General features: G+C 37.1%; 1 protein-coding gene across 1 annotated transcript in view; it reads left to right on the top strand.

The window, feature by feature from the left end:
• The window catches only part of RAPGEF6 (Rap guanine nucleotide exchange factor 6), a 682,053-nt gene that overhangs the window by 575,515 nt on the left and 93,410 nt on the right, over positions 1-13,128 (top strand). The window contains exons 16-17 of the mRNA XM_042781366.1: positions 26-134; positions 11,759-11,999. Coding sequence (XP_042637300.1) covers positions 26-134; positions 11,759-11,999 — 350 coding nt within the window. The remainder of the gene's footprint in view (positions 1-25; positions 135-11,758; positions 12,000-13,128) is intronic.

Raw genomic sequence — 13,128 nt, 5'->3', positions numbered from 1 at the left:
CTTTTTCAAATACTTTTCTCTTTAGATAATGGAAGTAAATGGACAAAACTTTGAGAACATTACGTTTATGAAGGCCCTTGAAATTTTGAGGAATAATACTCATCTTGCACTTACTGTGAAGACCAACATTTTTGGTGAGTTTCGTTGTATAACCTGTGAGCTTTTTTAGTGATAGAAAAGAGAATAATTATTATAGTGAAAGATGTGATAGTAAATGTAAACATGTTTTTATCTGAGCTGTTTGAACATTTTTAGGATCTTTAGTATTGAGCTATACAATTGTGTAGTCTGGAGTTTCATTTTTATATTGTTTGTATTTTTTACCATCTTACTGATAAATAAGTTTTAAAATAGTTGTACACCTACACTCAGTCATTTATGAAAAGTCAGTTGAGCATTTATTATTTTCTCTACTCTGCTTCTTGGAGTGTTTTTCTTATTCCGCTAGAGGTACAATGAATGAAGCTTAGAAGTCATAATCACCTTCTGTTTCCCCTTGCTAATGTGCAAATCAATCAGTTTCTAATCTTTAAACTAATCTCCTCAAATAATAACATGAATGCCAGATTAGCTGTTTCATGGAAATAAATGAACTCAGTGAAACACTGAATTAAGTAACCAGTGTATTATGTTTCTTTTCTGTATAGAAGTGTTGATTATCATGCCTGTTTCATGTTTTGATCATGTTTATACTTGAGTAAAGCAAGAACTAAGCTTCCACTAAATTTGCTTATGTTTCTGAACTTTTAGGAAAGATGTTCTGTAATTTGTTTCATAGTCCCCAAGGATTTTGCTGAAATTTTGAGGACAGCAATTAACAGTGAAACAATTGAAAACTATCAGAGAGTTTAAGAGTTTTTATCAAGTAGTGAAAAATAAGTTTCTCTAGATCAATTATGTTGAAATTTGAGAAGGAAGAGTTGACTTTAAAAGATATGCCTATGGCAAGGAAGTATGAGTTTTGTTTTTCTCACTTAGGCGCCTACTTACCTGTACTTAGTCATAATGAAAGTTTAACATTTGCTATTTTTCCTCTTTTCACTTGAGTTCCTTTGCCTACAGTACAGTACAACATGTTAAATCTAGTGAGCCCTTCCTAATATTTGTTACTTTATCCTTAGTAAAAGTAATTCAATAAGCCTTCACAGTTACTGGGTTTTCTGGAATTTGGACTAGTATATAGAAATGTCAAGTTTTAGATTAAACAAAAATAGATTTAGATTTTAAAAAATAATATGAAAATTTCCTCTGTAATCTTAGGCAAGTCATTTTGCCTCTTTAAGCCCCAGTTTTTCCAGCTATGTTTCATAGTATTCTTGTAAGGATCAAATACTTTTAATCCTTTTGTGCCTGGTACATAATGTTTAGTAAGTGGTATCAGATGTTATTATATATGAAATACAGATAATACCGTGATTAACTCATGAATTCTGGGAGACAGAAAAAGCAGGTCTGAGAGCTGCAAAAGCAGAGAAACCCCTTCCTCAGGACTCTGAGCGATAAGAAACATTTGTCCAACAGAACCCTAGAATGAATGTGACAGAGAGCAGGAGTTAAATGGGACCACAAAAGGGGAACCATATCAGTTCAATACCTTCTTCTTATTCCATGTAGAGTGTAGAAGCCAGCATTTACCCCAAGCAAAACACTGAAGAGCATCTCAAAGGAATGTTAATGAAACATTTGTGGAAATGGAGCATTTTAGTCTGGGTATGGTGCCCCATAAGAAAACCGTATGAACTCTGGGCCTGTTAACTCTGGCATTTCCATAAAGCCGAATTGAGCAATTTGGTTATATGGAGCTCCCACGCAGAACACCTACAAAAAAGAAAGCTGTATGGGAAGACTGATCTATTTAGATGATGCAAAGCAAACCTGCTTAGTTTTTTTGTGTTAATTAAAACTAACAACTTGGGATCACTAGGCATAGGGGGCTGAACGTAATTGAGAGGAAGGGATGAGGGGACCTAATAAGTAAGCATACAGATTCTGGAAAAAAAACAGGTAATGAGGGAAAAGAAGAAAAAGGATTTTAGAACTCTGCTCTGAGAAATTTGAAAATTCATCCTTGAAAACAAGAACAGGTTGTTAGGAAAAAGGAAACAACAATCATTAAGAAAGAAATAGCTGCTAGAGTGACTTAAAATAAGGTGGTGGTGGTGTTATGTGCTGTCGAGTCAACCCCAACTCATAGCGACCCCTCCTTGGGTTTCCGAGGCAGAATCACTACGGAAGTAGATTGCCCAACCTTCCTTCCGAGGAGTGTCTGGTGGGTTTGAACCGCCAGCCTTCTGGTTAACAGTCAGGTACCTTAGGCCAAGGTAAAAACATTCAATAGAAGGAATAGATAATAAAGGTGGGGTAAACTCCCAAAATACAGAATAAAAATACAAAATAGATTGACCACTACTCCAAGAGATCTACAAGAAGATGTGGGAAAAAAGATATTAAAGAATTAACAGTTTTAGCATAATAAAATAAAAATAAATAATAGCAAAGATTATCTCAAATGAAAGATGTGACTCTTCAAATTTAAAGGACCCACTGAATTCTAAGCAAAGTGAATTTTAGAAATATCTGTATCAACTTTCCATTTCCGGTAGTGACTGACAACCGCCAAAAAAAGACCAGATATTAAAAAGTAGCTAATACCAAGAACTGCCTGACATAAAACAGAGAGGAAATTTGACCTCAGGGAGGTGACTTGAGCCCTATCTGCCATGGAGCAGTTGCCAGTACAGAAAAGACAGAGACTGAGCGTCTTCTGGCAGTAAACTCCCAGGAAAAGATAAAAGGATTTAGAGTCTTGCACTTGCTAGGAGCATAAACTCCTGATGTGTCTGATCTCTTCTCCCTTTCTGTGACTGTACCTCAAAGGGGATTCTCTTTCTTTTCAGGGAGATTTTCCCATCCATAGAATATAGCTAAGAGAAGGAGCCACCTGCCAAAGCCTGGGAGACCTTAGTATAACTACTTAAAGGCTCACCCTGATATGGATGTAGACTGTAGCTCCCTCCTCTCACTGACTGCCATCAGGTCGATTCTAACTCATGGTGACCCCACTGAGTTTCTGAGGTGGTAAATCTTTACAGAAGTAGATTGCCCCATCTTTATTCTGTGGAGCGGCTGGTGAGTTTGAACCACCAGCTTTGTGGTTAGTCAAATGCCTTAGGCAGTGTGCCACCAGAGCACCTTAGCTACTTCCTCTAACTACCCAGAAAAACCTCAGGTCTTGGCCCTGGCCCTAGACTATGAGCACCCTTAGATGCCTGGCAAAAGAAAATAAAAATCCTCAGTAGACCACCAAAGTATTTCTAAAAATAATTTTTCAAATACAGGGTCAAGCAAACTGAACATTGGAGCCACAGGCCACACAAAACAACCACTACCCTCCATAGGATATAAACAGGGCTTGGCAGTTTTAACTTCAACAGGGTACCCTTGTTAACACTATTCTTTGTACACAGGCTTTGCTGAGTTATTTTAACTTGTGCATTGATGTCTTTCATCGGTTTAGAAATTTTTGGTGATTATCTCTTCAGATACTGCCTTTGCTCTTTCTCTGTTGCCATTTCTTCTGTGAAACTAATTACTCATGTTAGACCATTTGTATCTTGTATTTTTCTTACATTCTACCATATTGTTCCCAATTTTTCTTTTTCTTTTTTTTCTTTTTGTGCTTCATTTTGGATATTTTCCAATAACCTATTTTTGAGCAAACTGATCCTGTTTAACCTATTGTTAAGCCCATTCAGTGAGTTTAATCTTAAATATTTAATCTTTCAGTTCTAGAATATCCATTTGAATCTTTTTATCAGTCTTAATTTTCTGCTAGACTTTTCTGTCTTTTCATCTATTATATTTTTTCCTCTATTTTCTTTGCCATTTATAATGGTTACTCTAAGATCCTATCTACTAACTGTAACATTTGGATCATCTTTTCTTTTCTGCTTTTCTCCTTCATTATCAGTCATACAGATACTTTGTGTGTCTCAAAATTTTATACACAAAGCTGGACTTTGTGTGTAACTTAAAGGATGAGATTAAAATTTTCTAGAGAGAAGAATTGTCATTTTCTGCTTAAGCAGCTAGGATAAGGGGAGTTGAGCTAGGTCAGGTGGTTTGCAAATTATTTACACTGTGTCTAATGATTTCAAGTTGAGAGAAAAGCTTGTTATATTCTTGATGCAGGCCCCTTCTCAAGTGGAAATTTATCTTTTAAGCACCAAGAGATTGTGGGGAAATTAACTCTGTCTAGTGTACCCTCTCTCTACCCCTGCCTCAGGCATGGCTTTTGATTTAGAGTCTGGTAGGTTTCTGTCTCCTCTTTTATGTGAATTATGCCCTTGACAGATTTTGAGTTTAGTTCCTTAGCCAAGCACCCTAAGCAGGTTGAAGTCCACATCTGTTTTGTGCTTGTTGTAAGCCCCTCTCTATTATACAACACACACACACAGTCTCTTAAGCACCAAAAGACAGTCGGATATTTCCAGCCAGTCTCCTAGCCTCCTGCATTGTCCTACTAATAGCAGGTGTCTGGAGAAAACCCACACTGCTTTTGTTCTTTTCTTTATTCCAGTTTTCCTGCCATCTGTCAAAAGCTCTCTTTCCCTTAGTAGAGTTCCTTTGACTGATCCACACTTCATGCTTCAACTCAGCAAATGCCACCAGAGACAGAAACAGCTGGCTCTTCCCACTCTAAAATTTTAGTTTATTCCTTTTTGCAACTTTCTGACACCTTTAAAAACTCCACCCTCAGTTAACTTATTCATATTTTTATTTTTAATAAAAATAATGCATACATGTATTGTAAAAAATTAAAACACACTAAAGGAAGTTATAGGAGCTCTGGTAGCGTAGTGCCTAAGGCACTTGACTGTTAACCAGGAGGCTGGCGGTTCAAACCCACCAGCCACTCCTCGGAGGGAAGGTTGGGCAATCTACTTCCGTAGTGATACTGCTTGGGCAACCCTTGGAGGAGTCTCTTATGAGACTGACTCAGCGGCACATAACAACAACAACAAAGGAAGATATACACTGGAGCCATACAGTGCCTATCCACATCAGTCTATGCAGACTTACTTAATTGTTATGTAATTGTTATTGTTGTGTAATTTCACTGCGTATTACCATAATCTACTGAGTTAATGTCATAGTGATGGACATTTTGTGTTTGCAGTATTTGCTATTAACAGTGATGTAATAAAAATCCTTTGTAATGATCTTTTATGCTCTATTTTTAGAACAGATTTCTCTAAATGCAATTGCTTTTGACAGTTCCTAGAAAGCTTTTCAAAATTGTATGAACCTCTATATTAAAGTGGATATAATCAACTTTTTAATTATTTATTTACGTTTACATTATGTAAGTAAAGATTATTTACATCATCTTTAATTATGAATGAGTTATTTTGTTTAAACAGTCTTTTAAATTCTTTTGCCCATTTTTATATTGAGTTATTCATCTTTTACTGATTAGTTTGAGCACTTCATAAAAAGATAGTAACTTTTTGTTTTAAGAATTGCAAATATTTTCCCCCAAGTTGTCTTTTGACTTTTCTTGTTTTTTTAATACACATATCACACATAAATATGCATACATTTACACATATGTACACACACATACATATGTACAGAGAGAGACATTTTTAATCTTTAGTCAAATTGATTAAGCTTTTCTTTTGGTTTCTTGGGCATATTCATTTCTGATTCATGTGTTATATCTGATACTGCTGTTAATGGCATTGTAATTATATTTACTCACCATACTTTAAATTTTGTCCTTAACTAATTTTTTTAACACAATAATTTCTTCTCTGTATCTAAAATCACAAACTCATTAAATTTTGATTGTATATGCAAGTCTAGTGAGGCTGTAAACTATTATGTAAACAATTGGATCACTTTGGATATACCCTGTAGCCAGGGAAATCTTCCATCCCCTATCCTTCAGAGATTTCCTGTTGGTCTTAAGAGAAAATTAAAAAATCTTATCATACCTTACCATGTCGGGAGGAAGTGGAAGGAGAGATGTTGCATTGTGCTAAATTGTGGTCAATGTCATGAGGCAAAGTGTATGTGATCTGCTCATATAATCATATCTTACCATTTCTCTCACCACACTGTGATCTAGCTTTCTTCATTTCCAGGATGCCTTCTGTAATCATTCCTCCTTCCCTTGCCTTTTCCTAGTTAAAATTTACTCATCCTTCTGATTTCTTCTTATGAGATGATTTGAAGAAGATCTTCCCTTTCCTACCATCTAAATTTATTCTCTGGTTATGTTCTCTCTCTTTACCATGTATCTTAGGCTGTGTGTTCCCTATAGGATAAATCTGGAAACATCTAAATATAGTGCCTGGTGTGTATTCATATTGTTGTTGATGTTAGCTGCCATGGAGTCAGTTGCAACTCTTGGTACCTCTCTGTGTTGCAGAGTAGGACTGATTGATTGCTCTACAGGGTTTTCAAAGCTTTGACCTTTTGGAAGCAGATCACTAGGCCTATTTTCTTAGGAACCTCTAGGTGAGTTAGAACCACCAACTTTTCAGCTAGTAATCAAGTGTTTAACTGCTTGTGTCACCCTTGTTCAGTAAATATTTTCTGAAATATTTTCATTTCAGTGAAAAATCTTGATTTTAGTTCCAAAAAAATATTTCACCTTTACCATATGCTTTAAAATGAAGTGAAATTTGAAAACTAGAAACTGAAAGGAACTTAGCCCAGTATCTTTGAAAGGCAACTTCCAAAGATCTCCTTTATTTTGAGAGCAAAAAAAAAAAAAAAAAAATTGTGCTTTTCACAAGCTTGCGACGGATTTTGTAATATAGTATCATCCTTCTGATTGAAGCCCTCTAAATGCCACTCTTCGGAAGGAAGGTTGGGCAGTCCTACTTCCGTAGTGATACTGCCTCGGAAACCCAAGGAGGGGTCGCTATGAGTCAGGGCCAACTCGACGGCACATAACAACAACAACAAATGGGACAAATTTTACAACTGAATACCAAATTGTTTTTAAGGTTTTTTTCCATTTGAACTTACTTAAAAGTCTTTTGATGTAAGAAAGGCTTGCTTTCTTTCATTCCCAGAACAACAGAGAAGATCACATTTTCTGTGTTTGGGTTTTCAGTGGGTACATCTATATACATGTACAGCTTTTCTTCTAAAAAGGTAAAAAGTACACTACTGAGAGCTGTACCCAATGATAAGCTCAGTGTTTGACTTTATAGCCCATGTGATTAAAAATCTTTAAAATGTGTTCTTAAGAATATACAGCTAGCCTGGTCACAGCCAGCTACCCAGAGGGACCGAATAGTTGAACCTGTAGGCTTGGGACCAAAGTCACAGAGGACATCAAGCTCAATTGGCATAACATACTACACAAATCATTGTTCCACCTTCTACTGTGGCGAGAAGCGACTGAGATCTTAAAAGCTTGCAAGCTGCCATCTAGATGCAACGACGGGTCTCTCCTTGTCCAGAGCCAAGAAGAATGAAGAAAACCAAAAATTGATGGAAACAATCAGTCCTAGCAACAGGTACACCATCTGATCTGCAACCTATACGACTATGAGACCAGAAGAAATAGACAGTGCTTGGCTACTACTGTCAACCACTTGGAAGAGGATCTTTGTAGGAGATCCTGGATAGACAGGGGAAACAATGTGGAACAAAACTCCAAATGATTTGGAAAAAAAAAAAAAAAAAGCAGGGAACAGGTTTGCTGGCCCGATGGAGCCTGGTGGAACCACTGAGACTGTGGCCCCTAGCTGCCCTTCAGGTCTGGAATTTGAACACACACCTGTGGCTTTCAGCCAAACAATAGGCAGGCATACTAGTTGAGCATTTACCTGAGATAGATACACTCCTTGGAGAAAACAAGCAAGAGAGAAAGAAGGGCTGCTCAGGCACAGGGAGACAGCTCAGGGGGTAGGAGTGCATGGAGGGATGGACACAGGGAAGAGATAGCTGCCGGGAGGAAGTGGAAGGAGAGATGTTGCATTGTGCTAAATTGTAGTCAATGTCATGAGACAAAGTGTATGTGATCTGCTGTATGGAAAGTGTATTTGCTCTGTAAATTTTCACCCAAATCACAATTAAAAAAAAAAAAAAGAATATGCAGCTACCACTTCTCTATCACTTAGAATCCTCCAGAAACTGTATCTTTCCATGAAACTTATTAGCATATGTATTCATAGTAGGTTTTCTCTAGCTGTCTGTCATACTTAAAAACACACATTTAAAACAACAATAGCAAAAACTTCTTTTTATGACAATCCTTAATGAAAAATACACTCTGGTGGTGTGGTGGTTAAAGCATTTGGCTGCAAGACAAAAGGTCAGTAGTTGAAACCTATAACTGCTCCATGGGAGAAAGATGAGACAGTCTCCTTCTGTAAACTTTTAATGCCTTGGAAACCACTGTGGGGGTCACTATGAGTTGGAATTGATTCAGTGCCAGTGAGTTTGAGGGGTTTTAATGAAAAACAGATGATACAGATTTTCTTAACAGGTAAATGAGACTTTAATAGTTTCTAGATGTATAGCTTTATACAGATTTTTCTTTCTTTTTTCCTGATCCCAAGGACATACCCTCTCACAAGGTGAAATAAGGTCTAGGCAAAGAGACTGCTAGACATGCAAGTTTCCAAATGTGCCTGTGCCCTTATTAAGGATGAAGTAGTTCACAGTGTTAGGGTTGATGGAATCTATGATATGATTGGATGTTTACTTCAGACCACTTTAGTGATTGTTCATTAACTGCTTTAAACATAAGTCTCATAAACATGACCTTGAGGAAATTGTCATATATTACCAAATGTAATACTATTTATTTCTGGTAAAAACAGATTCAAGAAAGCTTTCCCCATTATTTGTTATTTGTGTGTGTATGTGTGAGAGAGAGAGAGATTTGGGTGAAAGTTTACAGAGCAAATTCATTTACCATACAGCAGTTAATGCACATTTTGTTTCATGACATTGACCGCAATTCCCCACAGTGTAACAACTCTCTTCCCGCTTCCTCCCTGTATTTACCTCTCCCCTTTGTCCTTCTTTCCTATGCATTCCTGTCCCCTGAGCTGTCTTCTTGTGCAAGTACTTCCCTCTGTTCTCCCATGATGGATTGTTCTAAAGAGTGTATCTACCTGATGTAAATGTTCACCCTATGTGCCTGTCTTGTTGTTTGGCTGGGAGCCATGGGAGTGAGTTCAATTCCAGACCTGGAGAATAACTAGGGGCCATAGTCTTGGGAGTCTTATCAGACTATCATACTAGGTTTTTTTTTATGATTTTGAGCTTTAGTCCACATTGTTCTCCCACTCTATCCAGGATCTCCTACACTGATCTCTTTCTAAGTAGTTGCTGGTGGTAGCCAGGTACCATCTAGTTCTTCTGGTCTCAGGGTCACATAGGCTGAGGTTTGCATGGTCCACTAGTCATTTATACTAATTATTTCATGCATCTTTGGTTTTCTTCATTCTTCTTTGCTCTGGAAGAGGACAGAAGACCCATTGTTGCATCTAGATGGCCGTTTGCAAGCTTTTAAGACCCTAGTCGCTGCTCACCCAAATAGGGTATAGAACAATGTTTTTGTGTACAGTGTTACCCCAGTTGAACTTGATAACCCCTGCAACCGTGGTCCCAAGCGCACAGGTCCAGCTACTCACCCCCTGAGGGTAGTTGGCTGTGGCTAAGAAGTTATCATAACTTTGCACCTTATTGGGAGCTCTGGTAGCATAGTGCCTAAGGCACTTGACTGCTAACCAGAATGCTGGCGGTTCAAACCCACCAGCCACTCCTCAGAAGGAATGTTGGGCAATCCTACTTCCATAGTGATACTGCCTCAGAAACCCAAGGAGGGGTCGCTATGAGTGGGGGCCAACTCGACGGCAAATAACAACAACAACAACAGTGCTATTATAAATATGGGCATTCTTACAGCACATACAAATGCATATTTAGAAATATCATCTGCCAACCTTATATATGGTCATGGTTATATTCCCTTTTGCATATATACACCTAAATAACATAAGCCTCAGAAACATGACCTTGAGGAAATTGTCATGTATTACCAAATGTAATACTATTTATTTCTGGTAAAAACAGATTCAAGAAAGCTTTCCCCATTTTTTTTTTTTAATGGCTAAATTTTGTCAAATTGAGCCTGCCTATGGTACCTAGTATCTCAACTAATTATAATATAAGAAGGAATATAATATAAATAATATAATCTAACTATGTTTCTATAAAGTTGGGATAGATAAAAAGTAAGTAAATAGGAACCCCTAGACTTTTCAATCATAGGCTGAAGCTAGCCCACTTTTTTACATTTTTCCCAATGACTTCCTTTTATCACCATTTGGCAACATCAGAGTATGTTGTTAGTTACTTTTGAGTCCCCTCATGGCAATCTTATGTTATGTGTAACAGAATGAAATGTTGTCCAGTCCTGTGCCATCTTCATGATCTTTGATTTGTTTAAGTTCATCTCGTTCCATTCCCTCGTTTTTACTGACCCTCTACTTAATCAAATATGATATTCTTTTCTAGTGATTAGTCTTTTCTGATGATGTGTCTAAAGTAAGACAAAATCTTGCCATCCTCAATCTAAGGAGCATTCTGGTTAGAATAAGACTCTTTGTTCATTGGCAGTCCATTGTATGTTCAGTATTCTTTACTGGTACCACAATTTGAATGCATCAGTTCTTCTTTTATCTTCCTTTTTCATTGTCCAGCTTCCTCATGACTATGAGACAGGTAAAAAGACCATGGTTTGGGTTAGGTACACCTGAGTCATCAAAGTGATACCATTGCTATTAAAACTTTAAAGAGGTCTTTTGCAGCAGACTTACCTGAGCCATTGTTTTTGATTTCTTGACTATGCTTTCATGGTCATTGATTGCTGATCCAAGTAGAGTGAAATTGTTGATAACTTCTATTTTTTTCTCCATTTTATATTGTTTATCAGTCCAGCGGTGAGGTTGTTTTTGTTTGTTTGTTTTTGTTTTTTGCTTTATGTTCAAATGTAAGCCATATTGAAGGCAGCAATCTTTTACCTTCATCAGTAAGTGCTTTAAGTCCTCTTCATTCTGGACAACCAAGGTTGTCTCTTCTGCTTATCACAGGTTCTTAATTAATCTTCCTCCAATCCTGGTGCTGCATTCTTTTTCATCTACTCCTACTTCTCAGATTATTTACTTAGCATACAGATTAAATAAATAATAAAGTGAAAGGATGCAGCGCAGCCACTTATCTTTTCCAATTTGAAACCACACAGTATCCCTTTGTTCTGTTTGAACAACTGCCTATTAAGCCATGGACAGGTTCCATATGAGTGCAATTAAGTGTCCTGGAGTTCTCATTCTTTGTAATGTTATCTGTAATTTGTTATGATCCACACAGTCAAATGCCTTTGCATAGTTGATAAAACGTAAAATCTTTCTGGTATTCTCTGATTTTGGTCAAGACCCATCTGACAACAGCAGTGATATTCCACATTTTCTTTAGAATCTTGTTTAAACTTCTGATATAGTCAGGTGCAAAAACAGAAGAAAACTGATAAATAAAGGGTAGGTATGAATTTGGTAATATTTAATAAATGGCGTCGGGGCCGACTCGACGGCAAACAACAACAACAACAACAACTGGGAAAGGCCAAGTAATAGCAAGTAACTGTATTTATCTTTCAGATTTTTTTATTGGTGAAAAACTTTCTGAGAGGAAAAGAAATGACAAGTTTTATTTATTTCCACAGTGTTCAAAGAATTACTTAGTAGGACTGAGCAGGAAAAAGCTGGTGTTCCTCATATCCCCAGAATTGCTGAGAAAAAAAGTAATCGCCATTCAATCCAGGATGTACCAGGAGATATTGAACAGACACCACAGGAGAAAGGAAATAAGAAAGTTAAAGCAAATACTGTTTCAGGTGGAAGAAACAAAATCAGGAAAATTTTGGATAAAACAAGATTTAGTATCTTGCCTCCAAAACTGTTTAGGTAGGTAATGCCAGTTACAGTCATGTAGGAATGTTCATACTGACTGTTAAGTTTTTATTTTAGGGGAATGGGAGGTTGGGTAGGTTTTATTTTTTTATACAAGTAGCAATCATCATAAACATTTCAAGCAACATGTAAATGTAAAAGAATAAATTCTGAATGTCTCCCCATTACTTCCATGAGGTTACTATAGTTAGATCTGGTATATATTCTTCCGTTAACCTTGATTAAAAGAAACTGTCAGATTTCATCTTATCAAACCTGATTTTCTATATTTTAGTCCATTTTTCATTCTTCTCATCTACAAATTTGGACACCTTAAATTTTGGGACACATTCATTGCTATCAGTTTTGTTTTGTTTTTAATTATATTTCCCTTTATGGTACTTTTTATTTCCTCTTGAATTGTAAAATTTTTTATTTCCAAAATGGGATATCGCCAGAAGTGAGTAAAATTTCAAGATTTTAAATGTAAATTAACAGCTATAAAATATTGATTAAATCAATCCACTCAAGTTCATGATTGAGAATGACTCTAATATATATTCTATCTAACTATACACTTTACATTGTCTCCTTCCTGAAGCAATCACAAAAATTCTAACCAAGTATAGTATTTAGCATATATTAGGCACTCAGATTTGTTGGATGCTTAAGGCAGTCAGTGAAAGAAAGAAAACTTACTTAAAAAAATATTTCTTGGGCCCTTGAGATAGTGCCTACCTCTAGCATATCAAACCAAAAAAAAAACCTAACTCAACTATTGTTGAGTTGGATCCGACTCATAGCAACCCTTGCTTGGATTTCCGAGGCAGTATCACTATGGAAGTAGATTGCTCAATATTCCTTTCTAAGGAGTGGCTAAGCAGACCGGAAGAGCACTAGTGCTCAGACGGCTCCCTTGTTACCCTCCCAAGAGGGACCGGGTCTCCGGGAGCAAGGTAAGCACAGGCAGGTTGGTGCTTACTCACTGATCTGCACTGAACACTTTCCCTTGTTATCCTCCCGAGAGGGACTGGGTCTCCGGGAGCAAGGTAAGCACAGGCGTAGCACAGAGTAGCAGGCCAGAAGAGCAGGAGAAAGGGGTAAAACCCAGTCACTAGTGCTCAGACGGCTCCCTTGTTACCCT

Source organism: Orycteropus afer, unplaced genomic scaffold (assembly GCF_000298275.1).
Source record: "Orycteropus afer afer isolate SDZICR_OR568_19922 unplaced genomic scaffold, OryAfe1.0 scaffold00112, whole genome shotgun sequence".
Classification (NCBI taxonomy): domain Eukaryota; kingdom Metazoa; phylum Chordata; class Mammalia; order Tubulidentata; family Orycteropodidae; genus Orycteropus; species Orycteropus afer.
The sequence above is the reverse complement of the archived record's forward strand: the minus strand, read 5'-3'. Positions and strand labels throughout refer to the sequence as shown.